The sequence below is a fragment of the Humulus lupulus genome, chromosome 7 (genome assembly GCF_963169125.1).
Source record: "Humulus lupulus chromosome 7, drHumLupu1.1, whole genome shotgun sequence".
Classification (NCBI taxonomy): domain Eukaryota; kingdom Viridiplantae; phylum Streptophyta; class Magnoliopsida; order Rosales; family Cannabaceae; genus Humulus; species Humulus lupulus.
In genome coordinates, this window is record NC_084799.1 from 33240044 (window position 1) to 33267524 (window position 27481).

Genomic DNA, 27481 nt, shown 5'->3' on the forward strand with positions numbered 1-27481 from the left:
AAAATTGTTTGCTTGAATAATGTTTCAAAAGATGAAGAAAATTCTGATAGTGATGAATCTGAATTGAATGATGAGTCTTTGAGTGAATCTTACAAAAAAATGTATGGTTCATGGGTGAAAGTGTGTTCTGAAAATCGGTCATTGGTAAGCAAAAATAAAGATTTATCCCTTGAAATTAAACAACTTACTGATTTGAATGAAAATTTGGAAAAAGAAATAATTTCAAAAAATGTTGAAATTAATAAGTTGTCTAAAGATTTGGATACTCTTGAGAAAAATGTTAGAATGCTTAACCCCGGTTCAACTATTTTTGAGAATATACAGAATTCAGGTCAAAGAAGTCATGTGGGACTGGGTGCTTCAAGTTCTCAAAAATCAAAGAAAACTGTCTTTATCTCGGCTGGGATGTTATCGTCTGATGTTCCTGTTGCATCCTCAGTGAAGTCTGTTGTATCCGGTACTCGGTTTGTTCCAACAGAAAGGACACAGTCAGCAGGTAAATCCAATGGTAAATTCAAAAAATTCATTCCAATCTGCCATTTTTGTGGTAGGAAGGGTCATATTCGTCCTAAATGTTTTACTCTTATGAATTTTGCTAAAAATGAATATTTTGAAAAATTCAATTATTTTGATGATTTCAAAAGAGTAAAAAAGGAAAATGTTCAATCAAAGAAAATGTGGATAAAAAAGAATAACTGTTTTGCTGGTTTTACTAGTGAATATGATAGATTTGCTTCTTCATATTTTTGGTATTTTGACAGTGGTTGTTCAAGACATATGACAGGTGACAAGTCTATTCTTACAGACATAAAACCTATGCATTGTGGGTCTGTTACTTTTGGCAATGGAATTGAAGGTAATGTTCTTGGTATGGGTACTCTTAACTTTGAAGGGTTGCCTAGAATCAAAAGAGTGTTACTTGTGGAAGGTCTTAAAGCTAATCTTTTAAGCATAAGTCAAATTTGTGATCAAGGTTATACTGTTAACTTTGATAAAGAGAATTGTTTTGTGTTAAACAAGAATGGTGAGAATGTTCTTGAAGGTTATAGATCTAATGACAATTGCTACACTCTTCTGCCATCTATTATGTGTCAATCTGTTGTGAGTAATAACACTGATATGTGGCATGCTAAACTTGGTCACATAAATTTCAAAACCTTGAAAAAATTGTCACATGCAGGGAGTGATCATGGTAAAGAATTTGAGACATCTGTCTATGATGATTTTTGTAAGTCTGCAGGTATCTCTCATGAGTTTTCAGCTCCCAAAACTCCTCAACAAAATGGAGTTGTAGAGAGGAAAAACTGCACTCTTCAAGAAATGGCTAGAGTGATGCTAAACAGCAAAAAATTGACTAAACGGTTATGGGCAGAAGCAATTAACACTGCTTGCTATATCATAAATCGTGTTTTTCTTCGTCCAGGTACATCTAAAACATCTTATGAAATTTGGAAAGGTAAGAAACCAAGTGTGGCTTACTTTCATGTTTTTGGATGTGTTTGTTACATTTTGAGAGACAGAGAAAATCTTGGTAAATTTGATGCTAAAAGTGATGAAGGTGTTTTTATTGGATACTCCACTAACAGTAGGGCCTATCGTGTGTATAACATGAGAACCCAAATTGTAATGGAGTCAGCTAACGTTGTTATTGATGATTCCAGGGATTTTTCTGAGTTTTCTACTGAGGAATAAATTGAAAGGTTTATTGATGAACCTACTGAAAAACACGAAGAAGCTTGTGTCAGTGATACTACTTTTGAAACGTCTGGTCCATCTGTTCCAACAAATCTCAAATCCGATGAAACAGATTATGGACAGACAGAAAAGAAATTTCCAGATATTATTTTGGATGAAGTCCAAAAGGAGCCATCAACCAGAGTTAAGTTAAATCATCCAGCAGATTTAATTCTTGGAAATCCAAAAGACAGTATGGTAACACGAAGAAGGTTTAGTAATGTTGTTCAATTTGTTTGTTTCTTATCTTTAATTGAGCCTAAAAATGTGAAAGAAGCTTTAACTGATGAAAATTGGATTAAAGCTATGCAGGAGGAATTGGAACAATTTTTTAGAAACAAAGTGTGGATCCTTGTGCCAAGACCGTTGCATACCAATATTATTGGCACAAAATGGATTTTCAAAAATAAATCTGATGAATTTGGTACAATTGTGCGAAATAAAGCAAGATTAGTGGCACAAGGGTACAGACAAGTGGAAGGAATAGACTTTGATGAAACATTTGCACCTGTTGCAAGACTTGAGTCAATTAGATTATTATTGTCTATTGCTTGTTTGATTGGTTTCAGGTTGTTCCAAATGGATGTCAAATCTGCATTTCTCAATGGGATCTTGAATGAAGAGGTATATGTTGAACAACCCAAAGGATTTGAAGATCCTCATGCACCTGATCATGTTTACAAATTGGAGAAAGCTCTTTATGGTTTGAAGCAAGCCGGTCTTGGTATGAGAGACTTACTCAATTTCTTGTTTCTCATGGATACAAAAGGGGTGGAGTAGATAAAACTTTATTTATCAAAAATATTAAATCTAACATAATTATTGCTCAGAATTATGTTGATGATATTGTGTTTGGTTCTACTTCTGACAATGAGGTGCAGGTATTTGTGAAACAAATGAAAGAGGAATTTGAAATGAGCATGGTGGGAGAATTGACTTATTTCTTAGGGTTACAAGTCAAGTCGTTAGATGAAGGCACATTTGTTTCTCAAAGCAAATATGCTAAGAACCTGGTCAAAAAGTTTGGACTTGAAAGTTCAAAGATTGCCAAAACACCAATGGGAACAACTGTAAAGCTATCCAAAGATGAAAATGGTGTCAAAGTGGATCCTACACTGTATAGGAGCATGATTGGTAATCTTCTTTATCGCACTGCTAGTCGACCTGATTTGAGTTATAGTGTTGGTGTGTGTGCCAGGTACCAAGGAAATCCCATGGAGTCTCATGTTGCAGCTGTCAAAAGAATCATTCGATATGTTCATGGGACTGCTGATTATGGTATTTGGTATTCAAAAGAAACTAACCCTAATCTAGTGTGTTTTAGTGATGCTGATTGGGCAGGTAACACTGATGACAGAAAAAGCACTAGTGGAGGATGTTTCTTCTTGGGAAATAATCTTGTTTCTTGGCACAGCAAGAAACAGAATTCTATTTCTCTCTCAACAGCTGAGGCTGAATACATGGCAGCAGGAAGTTGTTGTACACAACTTTTGTGGATGAAGCAAATGATGATGGATTATGGGTTTAATCTTGACATTTTAACTATTTTTTGTGATAATATAAGTGCAATCAATATTTCAAAAAATCCTGTGCAACATTCTCGTACTAAACATATTGATATTCGTCATCATTTCATAAGAGAATTAGTTGAAAATAAAGTTCTTGTCTTGGAATATATTGAAACACATAAACAAATTGCAGATATTTTCACTAAAGCTCTTGATTCGGTTCGCTTTGATTTCCTCCGAAAATCTTTGGGGGTTTGTTCTCTTTAAATTCTCTTGTTATGTTGTCCGCTTGATCTAATGTGTGTTATTTTTTGTTAAGAAAATTGTCAATCAATTTGAAAATTTTGTTATGTATCAAGCTGGATAATCTGTCTTGTGTTTATGAATCTTTGGTTGTATATTCTTGAGAGAAAATTAATCAATTCCTCCTAGGCATATTCGAGTAAATTAATCAATGTTTAATGTTTGAGCTTCCTTTTGTGTAGCATTGTTTCAAGCTCCTGTGCAAGAATAAAGCTACCTGCATCAGTGTGTGAAAGCCGTCTTTTGAGTAAGTTGGAACTTTGTAATTCGGAGTTATGAAGATGATACGCTACCATAGAAAAGGGCTACCACTGGTGTAGTGTGACAGCGTCTTCATGGGTTACAATTATTTTAATTTCGAAAAAGACTTATTTGTCATTGGACAATGTTCCCTTGCATACACTGTCACACACTTATGCTTGAAACAATGTAATAAAAATTGTACACAGTTTATAAAAAAATAAAAAATGTGTGTAAGACTCATACATGTTGATTGATTCACTTAAGAATATGTGCTTGTGACTGAATTGTGCTTTATTTCTCTCGAATATTCTTTCTAATTTTTCATTTTCACAAGTGTTCTTATCTTTGGTTTACATTAACACTTATTTTCATTTGCTTGATTTTCTTCTTATCAGGTTGACTCTCTTTGATCAAAACATTTTTTTTGGGTTGAGTTTTTTTATTTTTGTGCATATATATATAAAATTAAAAAAAAATGATAATCAAGGAAATTCATGGTGGACCGAATCATTGTGGTGATTATGAGAAATTATGCATTTAATTATGTGATTTAATATATTCTTTGTCTCCAAGGAATTTATTTTTGTCTTCTTTCTCATTTTTGGAATATCATGATTTGTATCTTTATTGTCTTGTACTTTATTTAGGATATTTTTTTTAAAAAGAGAAAAAGTCAATAAGGAAATCGTGTGGGGTATTTTTTTTTGTTACCTTTTTTGGTTTGGGATTTTATGAATAAACTGAAATTTAAAAAAAAAAAAAAAAGGGTAAGTTGTATGAAGATCGTGTGTCTTCAAGTTTGTTTCCTTTTCTTGTTTAAATTAGAACATTTTTTTTAATAAAAAAGGGAAACCTCTTTTTGCCGTGGGTATTCATTTTGGGTAAGTAATATATTTGAAAAGGCATGTCATTACCCTATTTCCTCTCACCCACGATTTCATTCAGTTATTTCTTCTCCTTCTCATTTTTTTTTTCTCTCATTCTGTTGTAAGTGCTTTCTGTTTTTCAGAGAAAAAATGGTGAGAACTCGTGGTGCCTCCTCCAAGAAGATCCATGTTTCTCAATCCCGAAAGGTGCCATCTCCTTCGCCTCCTCCGTCTGTATCAACGACGCCTCTTTCTGTTCCAACAGCTCCCACATCTGTTGGAAAGTCCTGCAAATCCAAGGCTCGCAAGAAGGTGTTTTCGCTCTCTCATGAACATCCTATGGTGTTTCCAGATCTCTCTGCTGACATTGTTGCACAACCATCTGAAGTGGTGGTGCCCTCTCGAGCCAAGGACCATTCTCCTCTTCCGTTTGATTCGTCTTTGGAGGCTAGGGCAAAATCAAAATTTGTTTCCTCCTCTTCCAAAGCTGTTGCTACTGGGTTGCTCAAATTGCCCTTGAAGCCGAGTCAGTCCAAGAAAAATTCTGTGACTCCCAAAAGGAAATTGGGGTTGGACGCGTCTCTTTCTCCTTTGTCTGCTGCCAAGAAAAAATTGAAGGCTCATCCCCCTTCATTGTCCTCCTCCGAATTTGATCCTGAGGAAGATAAGTCCGAATCTGAAGCAACTCATGATACCACATTGTCTGATGAAACGGTTCCTGACATTGTCGAATCAGAGGCTGAGTCTGATGAGCCAGAAAAAGAAGACACTATCCCCTCTGAACAGGAAGCCGAATCTGACTCAGACCACATTGCATCTCCTTTGCCATCCAAAGCTAAAGGGAAGAAACCTATTTCTGGTTCTACTCCTTCACCAAAACATTCAGGTGTAAATTTCAAACCTTATTCTTCCATTTTTTGCTATAATGATAATGCACGTGATATGGTTCTATATGCTCAACGAAAATTTATCATTGAAAGAAATTATGTTTTGAGTGATCATCGTCCTTTTGGTGTGCTAACAATGCTTCAAGATCGACAATGGACAGGTTCGTTGGTTAAATTTTCTGGTTTTGTGGATAGAATAGTCAAGGAATTCTATGCCAATCTTACTAATGAAATTATTGAACCTTCATCTCCTCTGTATAACAAAGTGTTTGTTAGGGGCCATTGGTTCTCTTTTTCTCCTCAAGACATTGCTCTTGCTTTGCATCTTCCCCTTGATGTCGAAGATGATGTTGATGGTGCCACTCTTGACAAGGACATGGTTATCACTGAATTGGTTGGTCAAAAAATGGTATGGCCATCCAATACAGTCATCTCGGTCTCCAATCTCACCTACACTTATGCTGTTCTCCATAAGTTTGCCACAACAAATTGGAAGCCCACTTCTCACACCGCCACTATCTCTTTTGATATGGCCTCATTTTCGTACAAGGTGGGGACCGGTCTTGGTATAAATTTGGCTTCGGTTATTCATGATCAAATCATTGGGTTTCGCAAAGGTAACAGGAAAAACTTGAATCTTCCTTTTCCTCAAGTTATTTATAAAGTGTTGAGTATGCAGAAAAAAGATCTCCAACGTGATCAAGAAGACTTGGTGGCCCCAACTACTGCTGCTTCCTACAAAGCCTCTGCCCCTCCTACTGAAGCCACTGCTACACCGTCCTCCAAGAAAGTCAAGCCCCAATCCCTGAAGATTTCTTCGGCTGACATTCCTCATGCCTCCTCCTCTGTTGCCACAGATTCAGGACTTGTCGCAACCGAAATAGCTGCTGTTCGAGCCTCTGTTGATTCTATGACTGCTCGAGTGATGTCAATTGAAGGACTGCAACGCTCTGTGTTGGAGGCTGTTCAATCTCTGTCCAAAGCTCCAATTGTTTAGTTTTATTTTCGTTTTTGTCCATTAAACATTGCTACTCTTGTTTTAGTTTTATGGTTCTTTGGCTCCTTTGAAAGACACAAAGAGGGAGAGTAGATTTCCAAAACCTGTTTTTTTGTTTGTTTGTTTAACTCTAGACCTTCTTATTTTGAGGGGGAGTTAAGTCTAGTTTATTTACATGTTTGTTATAAGTTCATGCATGTTTGCAGGAGGAGTTCCTTCTCTTTACTTATCACTAACATTTGTGTTGCAGGTTTTCTGAATTAATTTTGTCTATCAAATTGCCAAAGGGGGAGATTGTAAAATCTTTTATTGGCATTTTTGATAATAAAGACAAAATTAATTAAAAGGGTATTTTCGAAATTAATAGTTTCCTCTTTTGTAATATTTTGTGGTGAATTTCGAAAATGGGTAGTTTCTTGTTTTGGTGAAATATGTCTTTCTATATTCAGATTTTTATTTATGTGTTAATAAAATAAATATATATTTTCCTATAAAAGAATATCTTTTTCTTGAATTGGAAATTATTAGTATTTATTTTATTTATCTGATTTGGTTGCCCAGAAATCGTGTACAGCTTGCAATCATAAATGATATATTGTTTCCTTATTTATTTAAGGAAACTGGGTTGAAAAACTGTCCAGGTTCAATGAATCTGTTTGAACGGATTGCCAGTCTGTTTGAACAGATTCTGACTTCCCTGTTTTGGAAGATTTTCCATTTATTGGCTGTTTGATTTCTGATTTGTTTTCCACGACCTAAAGGGATTCTAAAATGTATATAATCATCATTAGGTCGCTGTCTTCTGATCATCTCTCTTGGGTATTATTTTCCAAATATTTTTCAAGTTTTAGAGAGCTTTTTATTATGTGAAGAACTTGAGTCCAGCAAGTTCTTATTGGTTTATTACAGTGTACTTCTGTATTGTTTTCATTTGTGTTAATTGTGCAGATTGAACACACTTGGACATTGGTCATCAAGTTTCGGGAGAAGTCTTGTTCGTGAGTCACTTTTCGGGAGGAAAAGTGCAAGTGTTATGATTTGAAGGGAGTTCAAGATCTTAGCACTTCAGAAATTTGATTAGAAGTTTAGATTACAACAGTTGCGACAAATTCAAGATGGAGTCTTTATTTGTATAAGTCAATTTGGTTTTGTAATCATTTAGATATTCTTCTAATAAATTTCATTCTCTGGGCGTGGCCTCGTGGACTAGTAGCAATCTGCAAAGATTGCTGATACCACGTAAAAATTCGTGTGTTCTTTACTTTATGTTCGTTTTTATCTTCTGGTCACAAACTGTTTAAACATATTTGGTTTCTGTTCAAACAGTCTTGGTATCTGTTTAAACATTTCTGTAACAGTTTAACAATTAATTATTTAATTTAAATAATTAAGTTGGTAATCATAAAAAACGAAATTTCATATTTCATTCACAACAGATCCTGATAAGTCACACACACCACAGAGATATTTTTAAGAAAAAGTCTATCGTTTATATACTTGTATATTACCAAGTGAAGGACCCAATTCCAGATAGGGATTTGAGACTCTTACCAACAAGTCTATTATTTATAATCATACGTCCTTGAATTTAGGCTTTCAATTGGTGAAGCCTTTGTTTGGAAAGATGAGAAATAACTCAAATAAAGCATAATGCAACATTGGAGTTTGGGCATTGTGTTGTTCTTTGTGCTCCAAATAAAGAAAAGTAAATGTGTACAAACTCTCACACGACATAACTCTTGGTGTTAGGAGTACCCTCCACAGAGGCTAGAGAGGGAAATTAAACTCAATCAATCAGGAGCAGGCACGTGGTAAAAAGTGAGATTAGAAATTAGAAAAGAAAATTAAGTGGGAGTGATAGGCCATCATTATTTTAGGCCTGCCCATGCCCAATTGGGAAATTCGGAGACAGAATTGCAAGCAAGCTAACTATCTTCATTATTTGACTCGTCCCAACCCCACTTCCCAATAAATAACAAGCTTTCAAAATATGTACAAAACTAACATTCATATGGGCAAAGGCAACAGAGCCTGTCTGAATCTTTTTCATTGATAATTCTATCTAATCAGGAGCTTACACATAGATATTATGAAACTATCAATAAATATTACTATCGGTTTCAAATTTAATTTTGAATGTACAAGTAGTCCTAACACACTTCAAAGATTCACAGCCTTTGATGTTTTGAATATATATATATATATATATATATATATAATATATGTGGGGTCATGAACTCAATCATTAATGTGTTGTTAGTTCACAATCTTTCTAAATAATACATAAAAACTTAGAACGGAAAAAAAAAGATAGGTTGATTCCAATTATATATCTCCACCATATTAGTCTATAAACTATTAACTGTAGAGCTCTGACCTCACTTGTCCCTGAAAAACAGGCAATAATTATAGCAATATATAAATTGCAATGGACCCTTTTTCTATTCAATAATGCAAAACTAAGAAAAGAACAACTCAAATGGTATGCATTACCATGCCAACTAGGACCAAATGCATTATTGAGGATGGGTCTTGGGTGTGTGACAGAGTGCAATTCTATAAAATTAATACCAGAGCCTCAGCAAGTCACCAAAAATAGGCTTCAAAAGAACTAGGTTTAAAGTTTAGTAATTTATCGAATTAAATGGCATATGTACAGTAATTAAACAAATTAAACACCTTCAACCCAAAAAGAAAAAGCTTCCTATGGAAAACCCAAATTAGGGGGCACATAACAATCAACAAAATTTGTCCCTTTTTTTTGTTGGTCTAGTATTTTCAAGAAAATCACCACCGTTCATTTCCAGTCTGATCATCTAAAACCCAAGCTCTGTTACGCCTCCGCATATGCCTACTGAACACTGAACCAATTGAGTAACTACGGCTTCGATTAAGAGAACCAGATTCAGATTCAGTGCGAGTCGATGATGATGAAGAAGAAGTAGAATTGGGCCTTATTCTCCCCAAAAACGAGAACATGTTTCGAAAAACACTGCCGATTCCACGACTCTCTCGCCCTCCTCTACTTCTTCTCGATACCCATGAAACCCTTCTCGGAGCCCCACCCGAATGGAGCCCCCCATCCATTTCTGTATAGACGACGGGTACTTCTCTCTCGCCGCCTCTTCTGCCGGAAAAAAATCTCCCAACGGCGAACCCACCTCCCGGAAGCCTCCAAATAGTCAACCCAACAGTCTCTTCGTCTACAGCCGGCGGCGACAGCTCTGGATTCGCTGTGGTTTGCTCCGGCGGAAGCTCGAGTCGGCAAACTGGGCAAGAGTTTCGGAGAGAAAGCCATGGGAGGATACAGTCCGAGTGGTAGATGTGTTTACAGGGCATTTCGCGGGCCTCCGTACCCAGCTCGAAAGCTTCCTTACATACGGCACAGTGCGATTCTGAACCTACATGACTATCGACGATCTCAATCGTCGGCATCGACTCTATCGCAGCTTTGGAGGCCGGCGGGTTCTCGGATCTCCCGAAACCAGTAACTTCAATCTGAGCAAGCTGTTCCAACAACCTATCCATACCAGAACCCATTAAAAACTCAGACATACTCGCCGGAAGAGGCCGGAGACCCGAACCAGCACCGTCGTCGTAGAACAACTCGAAGCTATTCCTCTCTCCCTCACCCGAACCACCACCACCGCTTTCCTCAGCGGTGCCACGTAGGACGATTACCGGGTTGAAAGCGGATCGGCGAGAAGAGCCACGGCGAACCCTGCGCGAACTCGGGATTTGAGCAGATTCTTCACCGAACATATAAGTTGCTGCGAAAGGATGGCGGTGAGTAGTCTCCGCAACCGCCTCCGGCGCTGGCGAAGGTGTTGACTCAATCTCTTCTAAAAACCCGGTTTGGCAGTGGGGACAGGCGACCGATTCGTTTACCCAAATCCGAACGAACCGGGTACATCTATAACACCAATACGACGTCGTTGTACTAGTGGCCGACGACATCTCTCAGATCTAAAAAAATATGGGTCTGAAGAGGTAGAGAGATAGAAAGAGAAAGAGAAGAGCGTCTCAAAGAGAGAATTGAGAAATGCGAAGGTGAAGATTAAAGGCGTGCTTTTTAAGGCACGCGCGTACTTACAGCTAGCAAGAGAGAATGAAAAGAGCTCTCACACGAACCGCGTAGCCGTACGTATGATTTATTACGTGGCAGTTTCTCATTCGATTACCGCAACTAGGCTGGTCCATCTGTTTGTTTTATGTGTGTTTTGTATTTTTTTTTCCGCTCCGGTAATAAAAATTACTTATTGAAAAGCGTTAAAAAAAAAAAAATTTTAAACAAATAAAACAATAAATTAGCATGACGTTAAATTTACAGTAGTTAGCGTGGCGCGTGAGAGACGTTGACTTGGACGCGTAGTGTTAAGGACGCCGAGTTTGAAATTTAAATAGTCGCCGGATTTCGTTTAGGACCAAAGAAAAAATAAAAAAGATTCTCCACGAGGCCTTAAGCTGCCGCGTACGTTGGCCTCACTCGTCCGATATATTCCTCCATACGACATTAGAGACCCCACTTATTTTAAATCATTCTATTACTTTTGTTTCTTCTTTATTTTAATTCTAATTTTTGTTTTATTTTTCGCTTAATTACAGAAATTGGTTTGGGTTGGGTGGTCCACTTTAGACTCTATATGTCCTACACGAAATTGTTTACATATCAGTTCCCCTCATTACTGCATATGTTAAATGTTGGTACTTTCATATTATGGTCAATCTTATTTGAATATTTTTCATTAGTTTCAGTTCAATTATAAAGTTGCTAATTATTGTGGAAAAAAATTAGGATAAGCTAAAATAATGAAGATAGATATCTTGTTATGTAAGGAAGAAAGTGAATAAGAGATTAAGATAATTTGGAGGTGTAGTCAAGTCTAACTGAGCAACTAGACATTGAATATCAATATTGTGTTTTACATATGGTAAAGGGAAACCAGTGTTCCATGCTTTGGCTTGTTGAGATGGCTTGTTGAGAAATTAACATTGGCTTGTTGAGGAGGATATTATATTTATAGTCAATATCAAACTTTTTTCTAGCATCTAGAAATATTAATGCATAATAAATATTATATTCAAGTGTAGGTATATTTTCTTTCTACCTGGGGAAGTAAATATTAATGTGGATGTGGTTACCATTGTGGATGTAGTGTTCAAGTTGGTAGAGATAGTATGTTGACACAATGCTAGTTTATATAGTGGGAGCCAACTTCAACGAATCTCCTATTCGGCGTTCACTTTCGCCTTGGCGGTACATTGTTTGAGATTGATTCTTACTATAAAGATGTTAATGTTTCTCCTATATGAAAAAGAGTCCAAATAAAGATTTAGAATGTCATATAAGTTGTAGATAAAAAGAAGATTTTATTATTCAGAATTTGATGCCCTTGCAAGTGATTGTGGATGAGTATTTATAATCCTCTTCCACTAAAATGACAATAAAAAAAAAGTTACATACACCATTCCCTAGACTAAGGGAATCTCTGTCATTCCAGACTATTTTTTTATTTTTATTACATGTAGATACAAAGAGACTGTAATATCCGCCTTTGTATTTCATGGGTATTTTGGTAATTTTGCTTGTGAGGGAAATTTGGTAATTTACGTTGATACATATGTGAAATTATTTTCTTTTGAAATTTCTAGATAATATGTTATTTGTTTCATGATTATGATATGAATATGTATGACAGTGACAAAACACGGTTCCTTCAAGTATCAATGGCTTAAGTGCCAAACATATTGGAAATTAGAGGTTAAAGTATAATTATGGATCTTGCAGTAGAGATTATAATTTTCATAAGTCAAAACTATTAGTTTAAGGAGAAATTACAAAAGAGGGCTTAAGTTAATACTTGAGGAAATTTAGAGTTGGGGGTAAGACAGTAATTATGTATTACACAATTATTTATCAGAATTTATAAAAAGAGAACTTAATGTTAGGCTTTTCACGATAGTTAGACACTTCCCATTTTGTGATACACGATAGAATACAGAGCAAGAACACTTCTCTAGTTCTTGATCTGGGTCTTTGAGGCTTAGGAATCCAGAAGAGGACGTAAAATTAGTGGTTTGGCGGACTAAGGATCGCATAGAGGGAGTAAGGAATTGAGGATTGTGCCTGAGATACTAATAGGTAAATTCTTTGAATTGTGTTATTTGAGTCTGATGATAAATTTAGGTCTTGATGTTGAGAAAATGGATTTTATAGTATTTGTGATTATGAATGTTTATTAGAGGTTTATGATTGATTATATTTGGGTTTTAAGGGTTGAAAACGTGCTAGGATGGCTGATTTGGTGTATTGGGGTCGAAATTTTGCGATTTAGGTCGAATTTTAGGTTTAAAAATTGCATGTATGATTTCCAGAATAGGGGACTAGCGCGAGCACACTGCTTGCCTGGAAAGCACAAATCCTCTGTGGGTGCGACCACGCCGATTGACCAGAAATATGATTTTTGGATTCAATCCACCCTTTTTATTATGAATTGGCATCTTTTAGTTTAGGGTTTTATGCAGTAGGGTTTTAGGACTTTCTTATGGTTGTTAAGAATTCTAGAAAGTCTAAGAGAGCTTTCCTAAAGTCTAATTTGATGTATGGTCTCTAATTTTAAGCTTGTGCGTTGTTTAGCTTAGGACTTTTGTAATGCCCCAAATTTTCCTAATAAGGTTTAAGACCTTGATTAGGAGGCCGAGAGGACCATAATTGATTTATTGTGTTATTAAATGATTATATGCATGTTTAGGTATATTAAATATGCATGTGAACTCATTTCTGAGTAATTGTGTGATTTTCATATTTTGGTCATTTCAGGCATATATGGCATATATGTGATATGTGTGTGGTGCTTTATTATTATTTGGTTATGCCAGGGTTACTCAGCACAAAACGATCCTAGGAGGTAAGCTAGTGGAAAAGTCACAATGGGATTTATTCTTGACTCGGAGTGAGTCAAGGGGTATTTAGAGCATTACTGGGTTATTGGGTAATGGGAATAAATATTTGGTGATAAATTGAAAGTTAGTAAGATGAGGGGGAAATTCTGGAGGTTTTGACTATTTTTCCCCGGGAGTGTTTTCGGGACCCCGAGCGTTAGGTTTTGGTTGAGGCTACTTAAGCTTGAAGTAACCTTTTAAAAGAATAAAAGAACATTCTGTACGTTCTCTCTCCCTCAAAGTTCCATTTTCATCTCCCGATCATATTTTCGAAGATAACTTGAGTTCTAGGATTCAGAATCAAGTAAGGATCGAGGCATAGAGATCCTAGGAAAGATTAGAAGCTTATTAGCCGGAGGATTTAGTTGGAAACAACTCAATCAGAGGTAATTCAAGTTTTAAGTTTTTAAGCTTGAATTGGACTTTGTGTTTTGATGAGATTTTGTTAGATTTGAAGCTTGGGTTTTAAGGGTTTTGGATCATGGGGATGTTTGGGAACTTTGATTTTTGAGTTTGGATATGTTTTTGGAAGGTTTTAAAAGGTTAAAATTGGGTTTATGGCTGGTTCTGGGTGGGAGGCCGCGACCCTAGCTCGAAGAAGCAGGTGGAGGCATTTTGGCCTTGCTGGACGCCACGGCCCTATGTGAGGGGCGCCGCGGCCCTTGCTCCTGGGATGGCTGGGGGCCGCGGCTCAGGCGGGGTGTTGAGCCCGTTTGAGTGTTTTGACCTCGGGAACATGGTTTTAGGCCTCAAGATCATTCCTACTACCCGGATTGTTGGGGTTTGATGTCTTGGAGGCTAGGTTTTGGTTCCGGGATTGGTTTTAGAACTTGAACTCATTGAATCACCATTTGTGGTTGTGACTAGGTTATCACTAGAGGCTTGGAATCGAGGTCGTGCTTGTGGCTCGTTTATTGGTAACATGTGCTTGGACCAAAGGTAAGAAAGCTGCACCCTGTGTATATGACATGCATGGTTATTCTTGATGCATGTTGGATGATTAAATGTGACATGCATGGTTATTTTTTAGGCATGTCAAGTGATTAAATGTGATGCATGTGTTGCATGAGAAACATGTGATTAGGGCATACTATGAATATTGAATATGAGATTGTTCAGAGCTTGAGCCTCTGTGTTTATGCATGGTCCTAATTATGCTATAAATTGTTAAGTAAGCATGTTGAATGCCCTATATTTAGATATTTGACATATGATATATGTTTGGTAGCATTGCTTACTTGTGTATGGCACTGACTAGTCAGGGTTGGCACTGGTCGTGTATTACTGACCTAAGAGCCAGAAAATGGCATAAGCGTGATGAACACAGGGCCGATAAAAGATTAGATCTAATCGATATCAGCGTTGAATGACTCTAGGGCATTAATGCTGGACCGACCCTAAGGTCGATGAAACTTATAAGCGCTTGACTAGTCTAGGCTAGTTACTCAAAGCCAAGGCCTAAGGCCTAGATGACTGCTTGTCACATGGGTAGGGAGCGGAATCCCATGGTTATGACTCTATGGTCATGAGGTAGGTTATGTTGGTGAATAGTCATCATGCAGCTATCCTGTTTAAGCTAGTGAAATGATCAGTTATCTATAAGCCCTGGTGACCCTATCGTCACATGGCTATTGGGAACGGAACCCACCTTAGTGACTATTACAACTGTCACTCTTCTATTTTGGGCTAAAAGCCCAGGATGATTATTACAATCATCGTTTGATGTGTTATACTCAACATTACGTGAACTCATTTGCCTGCTTGAATAGGGTTATCTCTGCTAGGCGTGTGCCTTATGATTTGATGTCATGATATGACTGTTCATGAGCATATTGAGTTTTCTTGCTGGGCTTCGGCTCACGGGTGCTATGTAGTGCAGGTAAAGGCAAAAGAAAGCTGGACCATCCTTGAATTGGAGAGCTTAGGTGACGATGTGTACATATGCAGCTGCTCGACCGCCACGGCCGAGGTTTGAAGGAGAAGAACTAGGGTTAAACCATGTTTTGCCGCCTAGATCGGCTGGTTGTAAATATTTTTCTTGTAATAGGCCTCTAAATTATATTTTTGGGATCCCAATATATATAATAAACGTTCTAATGAAACGTTATATCTTAACCAAAATTTTCAATCCCTAAACCGCTAATCATACTTAGTTACACGATTTTGGCCAAATGACTCGATTAGCGAGTTTAGCACTGTTTACAAGGCACACCGTAACGGTCCCTGGAGTTTAGGGCGTTACAACTTTCTAAAGGATACTTGAATGGAACAAGGAAAGTGTTTCAGAGCATTGCTGGATCTGAGGTAAGAAGGCTGGTCACTGTAACATAGGGTGTGCATTGAAGGCACAAATGTTATGTATATGTGATTTAATTATGTATATGTATGGCTATGGTTGTGATTTTGTTATGTGTGCTATGACTTTATGAATATTACATGTTTATGTATGTTGTTGCATGTCTACATTGATATGGTGTGAATATACTTAAGAAGAGTTTCTATGACATTTTTTTATGTTATGACATTGTTTGGTGTTTGGTAAGATGTTGGGCAAGGTAGTTATCGAAACAAGTAAGGTGTCTGAGGCCGTGGAGGTTTAGGGTGGGACGCTACTTGCTACTATAAACTGTTAGCACTTGCTTACGTTGTTTGTTTGTTGTATGCTTGCGTGACATGCTTACGTTATGAAAATGCATGTTTACGTTACAATAAATTGCATGCTTACGTTTTCGTGCTTAGTCGCACACTTGACTAGATAAGCACTGGTTTACGGCTAGAATGATGTCAGTAATACGTGTTATGATTGTATTGTGATATGCTATTATACGATATGATTATTTGATGTAGTGATAGGACATAGTATGCTATGATTATGTAATAATGATGATATGCTATGGTACGCTATGGTATGTTAAGTTATGCTATTAGAATGATATGATACGATATGAATTATTATTGAACTCTATATATGTTAAGGTCTAGATTATAAGTAGTATATGACTTAAGTTGTGATAACTTAATAGTATATGAATTAGGTTGTGTTAGTTTGAACTAGGTTATATTTTATGTTTATGTTTTCTATTTGGGCTTTGGGGTTGTGACCTACATAGCTTTTCTTGTTGAGAGTTAGCTCACGGGTACTTTGTGTTGCAGGTAAGAGCAAAAGCGTAGTAGATGAGGCGATGAGTTGGAGTAGGCTCAGTCCGATGTGTGCATGTCGTGAATGGTTGACCTGGGGGTCAAGGGGTTGCTACTTATGCATTATTGTTATAAACATCTTTAACATTTGGTTTTATTTTGTGTCTTAAACATGTATTTTTACTTACGTCGTGCATGTAAAACATGATTTATTTTAAATATCGAGATCTCGAGTTGCATGTTTTGTAAAAGATATTTTAATTCATGTTGTTTTCAAATGAGTTTTGATTAATGTTGTGTTTTTTGAAAGAAATTTATGAATATATTAATTTATTTAAATATAGAATATTTAATTTATGGCGGGTTGTTACAGAGACGTAGAGGTATCTTTTCAAACTTAAGGGAATCTCTGTTGTCTTCAGGAATCTCTGCAAACGTCAATGAATCTCTGTTGTCTTCAGGAATCTCTGAAAACTTCAGTATATTATTTTCTAGAACACACTAGTTACCTAGGCTAATCTGGTCAGAAGAACTGGGTGTGTCACGTGGGCGAATCTTAGAGGTCACATAGGTGGGTCAGTTACTATTTGATGATGGGTTCATGACTAGGGCTAAGATTCATGTAGTAGTCATTACTGTCATTTTCATCGGACATACTTGGTCCTCCACGTGTTGGTGAAGTGGGCCTTTTGGTGATTGGTGATAGTCCCCTCATTATTTCTTCATCAAGTTCACTTAAAGAGGTTGTTAGCGAGCATGAGCATAGGGTATCCAGGTGTAGTGAGTCTTGTAAGATTGAATCATTATAATCAACCTCATTTTCTGAGTAATGTTGATTGTAATAATCCATATATGTCTCCATCTTTAGTGAGTAGTCTGTCGGATACATCTCCCAAGGTGCATCATCTTCTGGTCGTGGCCATATTTCTTTAGGAATTATGCCATTGTACTGAACAACAGTTTCTCCAGTTTTCTGTGCTCAGGTTCCCAATTACAACCATTGGATTTTTTGTTGATTTTGTATACTTGGACATTTGATGTAAATGACAGGTTATGGTTAACATTTAGCCTTAGCAACAGGATGGTGTACTTTGTTGGGTTTACTACGTTTTCATCACTTGGGTAAGAGAATCTGACTACTCTTTTGTGCGGATTTATTCCCATTGTTGGGTGAGAAAGTCATTCCAATTAGATAATGATTTGAACAATTGTAACATTTCCATGGGATGTTGATATGCAGGGCTGAGGTCAGGCCTTTGCATGTAGCTGTGAACATAAGTTCAGAGACCTATTGTATGAACTTCAATAGCAATAGCATAGGAGCTCATCAAGTAACAAAACAAGTGTGTCCTATTTTTAGGCATGAATATGATATTTTACATGTAAAAGAGTTTGGCGAATGGGTATTTTAGATGGAAGTATAATTCTTTTGTTATCGGTTTTCCATGTCCTCTGATGAGGGTGGAGTGGATTAGATATCTAGGGAATTTTGGATGGCCTTTATATTTGGGGTCTTACTTGGTGACCACGATTTTGGCCAATGACGAGTAGACGTCAAAATGACAGTAAACCTTGAATAGAAAATAACGACAAATAATTTTACAGTGGTTCAGCCCCTATTTGTTGGTAATAGCCTAATCCGCTTGGAGTTGTGATATATGTAGCCTACACTTAAGATCAGATGAACTTGAGCCAACTGAGTTTCTTAAGTATAAGTCAAAAATACAAAGTTTCTCTCTCTAAGTTATCTCATAAAATGCCACAAGAATGCCCCAAGTCACAGTCCCAAAGTCTAAAAATTAGAGAGTCTCAAAGTCTCCAAAAGATCAGATCCCCTAAAATGATGCCATGAGCTCTTTATTTATAGGCTTATGGATCGTACATGAAAAATATCTCGTTTTGATGGGATCCTTGGTTATTTCAATCAACTTTAATTAATAAAGTAATAAACAAATTAAAATTACAACAATATAGCTATTACTTCGGGATATCTGAGAGATTCACCCAGTAGTTACGAGCGATTCGAGTTGAAGTTTTTACTGAGATTATGTAAAGAAGTCACTAGGCAGTTAACTCCTGAGATTATGACACATCCGGTTGGCTACACTCCTCAATCTGACATAGCTGGTCGAGTGAAACCCCTTTCTGAGGTAACTGGTCCAGTGAAACCCTTTTCTGAGGTGATTGGTCGAGTGAAACCCCTTTCTGAGGTAACTGGTCGGGTGAAACTCCTTTCTGAGGTAACTGGTTGGGTGAAACACTCCCTAACTAGTAAAATCATTACCTGGTGGCCAAACACCCCTTCTGATGTGTCTGGTCGAATAAGATTCCCTCCAGATCAGTTAAAATCCTATCTGGTCGGGTGAATTATTTCCTGACCAGGTAAAACCATCTTCTGACCAATGATATCACAACTCCATAGGTCATTTTCTAACATTTGCACTTCCCTTGGCCAACACATTTATTGACCATTAATGTGCTGCTTGATGATCATGCACTGCCACTTGTCACTTCTGATTGCCACATCATGGAACTGAACTTTTGGGGATAACATTTTCCCCCCAAGTTTATTATATGATTTACTCGTATGATAAACTTTTTCTCTAGAAAAATATTTTGAGGTCATCCAAAAGCTTCCGCCCAGTCAGTAACTTTCACAAATAATAAAAGTCCGACCAGTTAAATCTCCAAAAATTGAATAGCCAATCAGAAATTTAGAGAATATCCTAGCAGTTGCCTCCATGTGGCGACTCACCAGTAACTTTCATATTCTCTATGTCCCAAAATTCCAAAAAAATGACTTTCTATATTCTCCCGCCTTTTCAAGTAAACCCACGATTGAACTTTTTAGTCCATAAAAATGGTAGTTATCAATTTCCCATCTTCCATTGCACTTTCAGGTTCATGGGTTTGTATGAACTTTGAAGTTTTCTTGAAACTTTTTTAAACCCTTGAAGCTCCCTTTTTGATCTTATTTTTGTGCTCCAAGATTTGGAAATTGTGTTCCAATTTTTTTTTACATTGCCAACGCTAGGGTTGTTGCCATAGAGAGGCAAAAAATTCCATGAGTCCGAGCGAATCGAACTTGGTTTGTGCTCAGAATTTGTTCGAATACAGTTCGGGTTTGCCTTTTATGGTTGGAACCCATGCCTCTCCGATCGGGTAGGCTTTATTCCCGCAGACCACTCCTAGCTGCTCGGGTCTTCATGCAACTCCTCAGAACACCCTAGTTGCTCGAATCCCTTGTAGCTGCTCGGACTCAGCGGTTTGCCTCGCATGTTCGAAACCCGCACCTAGCCGATCGGGTGAACCTTAGCCCCTTGGACCCTTGTAGATGCTCGAGCTCGGTGAAACGCTTTAGTCGCTCGGATCACGCACCTAACCACTCAAGTCTGTGCATTTTTAGCCGATCACAAAAACTCTAGGCCTTATGCCCCCCGAACACATGGTACCCAAAAATTTCTTTTCTCTTATGAACTGCTTAAAATTTTCACCACTACTCAAATATGTTTTTATCTGGGGAGTAAAATGTTTTCACTGCTCAGAGAAATTTTTCACTGGGCAGTAAATATTTTTACTTTGCATTCATTTTCTGTTTGGTTGACTCTCCTCCCTGTATGAATCGTTTCGACTATAGGGGAGGTGACAACCAAACAGACTCTGATTCTTCATCTCCCAAGTCAAGTGACACCCCTCCAAGCAATGATTCTTCTTTCAAATCTCTAAGCAAACGAACTCCAGAAGACCATCTTCGTCGTCTTAAGAAAATCCTTCCGCAATCAGCTTTATACTTCCTTCACGAAGAGCGATTCCTTAAGCAACAACTTCAGCATCAACCGAGGAGGGTGAAAAAGTCCAATCGACTCCCTCAGGAACAAGATCCCCAAGTAGCTCGTAGAGCAACGCAAAAGGTCGTAGAACGAGTGCCCTGTGTGGGAGAAAATCTATTAGAAGAAGCTGAGACTGAAGCTTCTTCAAAGCCTCCTCGCCAAGATCGAAAAAACTAGTAAACCCAAGAGAAAGGCTATCTAGACTTTTGCCACTGAAATCCAACAAACTACTACACTTAAACCAAGGAAAGAAGAAGATCGCGTGCCTTCATGGTTTGTAGCCAAGGCTTCTAAGCTAAACTCCAAAATGTTTGATAAACATATTCAGACTTTGGGACTTGAATGAGTGAATGTGGTATGCCTGCACCCATACCAGAGAGCCAATAATCCTGGTGGTGCCTATTGTGCCTGGTCTAAGTGTCACATTTATGCAGGAGCTACTATCCATTTGCATCCTTTCTTTAGGTCAATAGCGGATTACTTTAATGTTTCTCCCTTCCAGATTGCTCCAAACGGGATTCAAACCCTGCCTGCCTTATACATTCTTTACCACTTCCAGGGTTGGAACCCACCTACCCCTCATGAGGTACATTATTTGTTCGATCTTAGGACTAACCCCAACCACAAGAATACATGTTTTTTCCAACTCTTTCATAGGAAAAAAGGGGTTAAATATCTTCATGGCATTGCCCATAAATCGAATCATGGAAAGTATTATACATAATACTTTCTGACTCCAGACATCAAAGCCAATAAATTGGCTTTTACGCATGCATGCCCTTTTAATCAACCTCTCCCAACCAGGGAAATGCATTCCCGGGTAGAGGATCTCGCTAACATGCCCATTGAGGAGAAGGATGTTAAGCAGTTGGTCACCTTGGAGAATCTTCAATTGGTGAGGTTTTTACAAAACAACCAAGACATTGTTGTGGGCAGCACTACTGATGAAGTAGATTTGGCTGATCAGTCTAACGCAGATACTGAAGTAGTGACTGACCAGTTCTCTCCTGAACCATCCTCTCAGCCACGCTAACTAGATGGTCTTATCATTAAAGAGCCTCTTCTTGAAAATTCTCACCGACCCGCTTTCCCTACCAGGCCTAGCAAAGGCAAAAACATTGAGCTCCTTAGAGAAGACAGCTCATTGTCGGAAGATGAGGACAACATTTTTTATGAAATTCTGAACTTAGGTTTTACTAACAGTAACCATAATTACATTTGGAGAATGATTGTGATGAAAGTCTGTAGAGTCATGTGGTCACTGACCGAACTTTTGCTTTACTTTTTTGCAGATCCAGACATGTTCAAGCAGTTCAACACTCCTTCTGCCCAAAAAAGGAAAGCTGGTGAAGGGAGCAACCTGAATCCTCCAAGCAAGGTCGTGAGGACTACACCACCTAACTAGGGGATACCATCCGATTAGTTAGTCACTATTCCACCCTTGACTCCCCCATCTATTCCTTCTTCTGCCAGCCTTCAAACTACTCGATCAGCCTACTTAAGCGAGCCCCTTCGCGATGCTAGTGAGTATGGAAAAGAGTTACTACACCATACTCTTCACCACACAACGAAAACTCAGACCTTTGAGACTCTACCCCGACAAAGCGTTAAAGTTGTCCTTCACAAAGGTCTCGCTGAAATAATGAGTGTAAGCATGATATCATAAAAAAGCACTCACTTTCTTATTGATTGTTCCTATTCTTAATACTTTTTCGGTTATTTACTCCAGGGACTCATCACGGTTAGTCATGCTCAATGCCAAGCAGTCAACTATAAGAAGCTGGTCAAGGTCTTGAATGACCAATTGGTGGAAGCCCAAGCAAAGACTGAAAGTCTGATTAAGTCTGAGAATGATCTCCAAGAAAAGACTTAGCAGGCTGAGAAAACAATTGCCTACTGTGATAGATCACTGAAGGAGTTGGTTGATGAGAACAAGAAGCAAGTCCAGGCCAATAAGACATTGACCGAATAGCTAAAGAAGAAGACTCAAGAGAATGAAGAGTTGAAACAGGAAAAGGAAACTGATCTGGCTCGTTACGAAGAAATCTGCTTCAACTGCTTCTATCAGATTTGGAAGTTAAACAAGCCTAATAAACTTGAATTTCTCTCTGAAGAAGCAAAGATCGAAGAACTCGCCAAATGCGAAGCCAAGGCCGCTGAGAAGGCAGATTTTCCAACTAGCACTGTGCCTACCTCTCCTGCTCTATCATTCCGACCAGAGGAGGTCCTAGATGTTGATGATGGTGTTGACCAGCCAGAGACTAGTGTACCCAACCAGTAGACACTCTTAGCCTTCCAGAGAGCATCCTATCCAACCACAAAGTTTCCTACTCGACCAGTGATGCATGCTCAGCTGACCAGGGAAGTTGTATCTGTTCTCCCAACCAGGGAAACTTTTCACCTGACCAGCAAAACGTTGTACCTGGCCAGTATTTTACTCTTTTTCTTATACTTTTTTGAAGACAATTGCTGCTTAGCAGCCTTGATATTTTTCTCGTACGACCGAGCTGTTGGTATTTATACTTTACTTTTCTTTGCTAACATGAAACATTCTAAGTCTTTTTAGACTTAAAACATTATAAGTTTTTTGTGAATAGTAAAGTCATTCTGATGTATGCCTTATATTTTCGCATGAGTAGTTAGTTTTCTAACTTAGAAATTCTAGACATTTCATAAGTCCCTACTAAGTATACTTTCTCACACTCTTATTGCTCTAACATTTATGAGCATAATGTTTATTTTCACATGAATATTTGCTTCTAACGTGAAGTTTTGAAAAATTCCAAGTTACTTAAGCTTTGTCAAACAAGTTAGCTTAATGACATTTTTTTACTTCGAAAATTTACAAGTCAGCCTAAAAAAAAATATCTTAACTCGTGCTCTTATTGCCTATGTTAAATTATATACCAATATACCCCATGTGCCCCCAAGTGATCGAGAGTTGAAAGATCCTTGGTCACTTGCTACTTGACCGAATCAGTTCAAGCAATTAATTACTCGTGAAACACATAGAATATATGGAAAGTATTTGAGCAGTTGAACACTGCTTGAACGTACCGAGCAGTTGAACACTGTCCAATTTTACCGACCAGTTGAACACTGTTCGAAAAATTAACACACATGCATATTTGTAGCAAGAATCGACCACGCTGCGTGTAGTCTCTTTTATTACTCGTAAATTAAAAAAGGACAAAACGTGTCTAATAATGAGTCTTAAACAACAAAAATTGTTAAAAAATAAATGACTGGTCAGCGAATAACCAGCTCATAAACCAAACTTAAAATTCAAGTTAAACAACTTGAAATTAAGCTACCATTCTGAACGTGGTATTTAGTGATAATATATCCTCAAACGCTCGCCATTCCAGTGGTTTCTGATCAGGCTCCATTCAACCAATAAAGTTTGTTGTAAGTATCAGGAGGCAAAACTTTCTTGATTTGATAAAGTCTTTCCCAATTTGGTCCTAGCACTCCGGTTGCTGGGTCTTTGATGAACACCTTTCTCAGGACCAAACCACCGACCTGGAACTTTAGATCTTTAACCCCGGAATTGTAGCAAGATAAATTATATACCAGTATACCTATGTGCTCCCAAGTGATCGATGGTTAATTACTCATGAAACACATAGAGAATATGGAGAATTTTTGAGCAGTTGAACACTGCCCAATTACTATTAGTTTGTCCGACCAGGTGAATATCGGCCAGTTGAACACTGTCCGATTTTTACTGACCAATTGAACAATACTTGATCTACTGACCAATTGAACACTGATCAATTTGACTGACCAGTTGATTTTTGCAAGATTATACCGACCAGTTGAAAACTGCCTAGTTTGCTAACCAGTTGAATAATGTTCAAGTATAGTGAAAGGGTTGTCATTCCTATGGTCGATGTCATTCAACCTGGTAAGTCACTTAGCCAAACTTTGCATTGTAGCCGCTACTGCGTTAAGTTGGGCTTGAATGACCGGTGCAACTGATGATGTTTCAGCATTTTGACCTCTTGATCGGGCATTTCCGTCTGGTGCACTGTCGTCAAGTATATCTACTTGATCGCCAGGGCAGGTAAGATCTTGCCCTTCGTCCTGGGCAGTCTTCCTCTTATTGTTGATGATGTCTCTCAAATCCTTTTGGGCAGCATGTCCTCCTAGCCGGTCGAACACTGTACTCTTCAATTTTTTGGAAGGCCTACTTCGCAGGACTTGCTCTCTCCCACTACGCTGCTGGCCAGGATGTAGTGGCGGCTTCTCGGCACAGCACGGCCCGGGCAGTCCTTTCCTCCTTCTTGTTGGTCGTTTCCCTCTTTTTCTTTTGACCAGTTGTTTTGTTGACTATCAGCCTCATCCCGGCCATATTTGTCTTTATACTATGGAGTTTTCTTATCTCGAGGAACTCAGGTGTGGTTATGCCCAGGCGGAGTCTTCTTATTATTCGACCGGTGACTTCCCGATCGACATGCTTCTGACCGGTGGCTTCTGGAAGGGGCTCTAGAATTCTCCCTTTGCATCAACGCAGTCCAAGAGCAAACCCCATAATCTGCCCGAACAGTGGGATTACTTAGTCTTCTGTCTGGCCCCCGAGAATCGGCCCTGCCAACAGGGGACTTCTGACCAGCATTATTGTTTCTTGCTCCCTGGGCAGCTGCTCGTGTCGCGGCTTGGGCATTGACATGGGCCAATTGAGTAGCTGCTTCTAGAGCAAGTGTTGCCTCGCGATGTCGTCAGACGACCTCCTTCTACAGTCACCTAATCTCTTCGCTTCTAGCATCCATTTCCGATCTCTACTGCTCGAATGCAGCTTTCTGCCTGGCCATTTCCTCAGCAAAAGACTTCTACCGAGTGTTGAATTGCATCATCTCTTCTTGGAAAGCCCCCATGCTTCCTGGAGTTGTTCGACCTTTATTTTTGGGGTCTTACTTGTTGACCACGATTTTGGCCAACGACGAGTAAACGTCAAAATGACAGTAAGCCTTGAATAGAAAATAACGACACAAATAATTTTATAGTGGTTCAGCCCCAATTTGTTGGTAATAACCTAATCCACTTTGAGTTATGATATATGTAGCCTACACTTAAGATCAGATGAACCTGAGCCAACTGAGTTTCTTATGTATAAGTCGAAAAATACAAAGTTTCTCTCTCTAAGTTCTCTAAGAAAATGCCCCAAGAATGCCCCAAGTCACAGTCCCAAAGTCTCAAAATTAAAGAGTCTCAAAGTCTCCAAAAGATCATATCCCCTAAAATGATGTCATGAGCTTTTTATTTATAGGCCTATGGATCGTACATGAAAATATCCCATTTTGACGAGGTCCTTGGTTGTTTCAACCAACTTAAATTAATAAAGTAATAAACAAATTCAAATTCCAACAATATAGCTATTACGTCGGGATATCTGAGAGATTCGTCCGGTAGTTACGAGCGATTTGGGTTAAAGTTGTTACTGAGATTCTGTGAAGAAGTCACTGGGCAATTAACTCGTGAGATTCTAATAAATCTGGTCGGCTACACTCCTCAATCTAACATAGTTGGTGACTGGTCGGGTGAAACCCATTTATGAGGTAACTGGTCAGGTGAAACACTTCCTGACCAGTTAAATCATTACCTAGTCAGAAAAACACCCCTTTTGATGTGTCTGGTGGGGTAAGATTCCCTCCTGACCAGTTAAAATCCTATCCAGTCGGGTGAATTATTTCCTGACCAGGTAAAACCATCTTTCGACCAGTGATATCACAACTCCGTAGGTCATTTTCTAACATTTGTACTTCCCTTGGTCAACACATTTATTGACCATTAATGTGCCACTTGATGATCTGCTTGACGATCATGCACTGTCATTTGTCACTTCTGATTGCCACATCATCAAACTGAACTTTTGGGGATAACACTACTCTTGAGAATTTTTTAAGCATCCTTTGGAAAGGTAGAGATGACAGATGAAAGGTTGGCCATGAAAACTAGAAGGATGGGTTTTTTAGTTTTCAGGGAGATTATATTTATAGTACTCCAGCTTGGTCGGGACAGGAAATCTGTGATGATGTTCGTTTTTCCTTTGAGATGTTTTACCTAAAATGTGTCGTGAGAGAACAACGTGGCTAGTCTAAGTAGTTGTGCATTGAAAATTTTGTCCTGTTTGAATGTGAGAATTCCTTCTAAAGATGAGGTGGAAATTATAATCTGTTTCCACCAGGAAATTATGACCGATGAGGTGGAATTCGAATATCATGATTCCCATTTTGACTGCTAGAATTTCATTCAGGGTAGAATGGTAGTGGAGTTAGGAATCTTTGAATACTCCACTTTTTTATCCACACACCTTTCTTTTTTTGTTGGTGTCTTCTTCTAACAGGATCACTCCCTAATTTTTGTCACCAACATCAGTCTGCAAGATTTTTTTTCCACTTGATAAAATCTGTAGGTTGGTAGATTTTGCATCATTTCTTTCACGTTTTACCGCTTGCGTTTGTACTTTTTCCCAAGGTTGAGAATCTTTTTGAAACATTTTTATTAATGGGCTTGTAACTTTTGACAAGTGGCGCATGAAGTCTCTGAGGTAATTTATGTTGATATTAAAAGTGTAAATCAGAGTTACGCAGCGGAATGCGTCTTTTAAAAAATATATTAATACCAGCCAGGATCATACATATATAGATATATTAAATCACATACAAATAGATTAGAGATTACCTCTTATAGCCTATCAAGTGTCCTTAAATATTTTTTGTATTAAATCAACGATCTTCCTATCCAGATTCTGAAAGCTCACACCTTGACCTTCCAGACCAATCCTCAAACACACAAGGACGTGTGTGGGCACGTACGATTAAAAATGTTGATTTAGAAATCTCTAGATGTACTCAACATATGAGATCTAGAGATGTTTGATTGAGAGAAGATGTATTGAATAGTTTTTCAGTTTAAGAAAAACTATCATTTTTTTTTTCCGAGAGAGAGTCTGACCTCTAAACTTTTTAATTGTTTAAAACAACTTATTCCTCAAAGTATCAATCTTCCAGTTTTATAAAGATAATTAACT

The 27481-nt window shown here is 38.1% G+C and overlaps 2 protein-coding genes across 2 annotated transcripts; one reads left to right on the top strand and one right to left on the bottom strand.

Annotated features, from left to right (window-relative positions):
* Nucleotides 1-4804: 4804 nt before the first annotated feature.
* On the top strand, nucleotides 4805-6538 carry LOC133791564 (uncharacterized). Its single transcript, XM_062229487.1, has one exon. The coding sequence runs from the start codon at nucleotides 4805-4807 to the stop codon at nucleotides 6536-6538; it is 1734 nt and encodes a 577-aa protein (XP_062085471.1).
* A 2596-nt stretch (nucleotides 6539-9134) lies between these two features.
* On the bottom strand, nucleotides 9135-10592 carry LOC133791118 (E3 ubiquitin-protein ligase RDUF2). The gene has a single exon (XM_062229021.1). The coding sequence runs from the start codon at nucleotides 10493-10495 to the stop codon at nucleotides 9326-9328; it is 1170 nt and encodes a 389-aa protein (XP_062085005.1). The 5' UTR covers nucleotides 10496-10592; the 3' UTR covers nucleotides 9135-9325.
* Nucleotides 10593-27481: the final 16889 nt, after the last annotated feature.

What these genes read in the sequence shown, in the direction of transcription:
- LOC133791564 (XM_062229487.1), top strand. Translation starts at nt 4,805, where the DNA reads ATGGTGAGAACTCGTGGTGCCTCCTCCAAGAAGATCCATGTTTCTCAA.
- LOC133791118 (XM_062229021.1), bottom strand. Translation starts at nt 10,495, where the DNA reads ATGTCGTCGGCCACTAGTACAACGACGTCGTATTGGTGTTATAGATGT.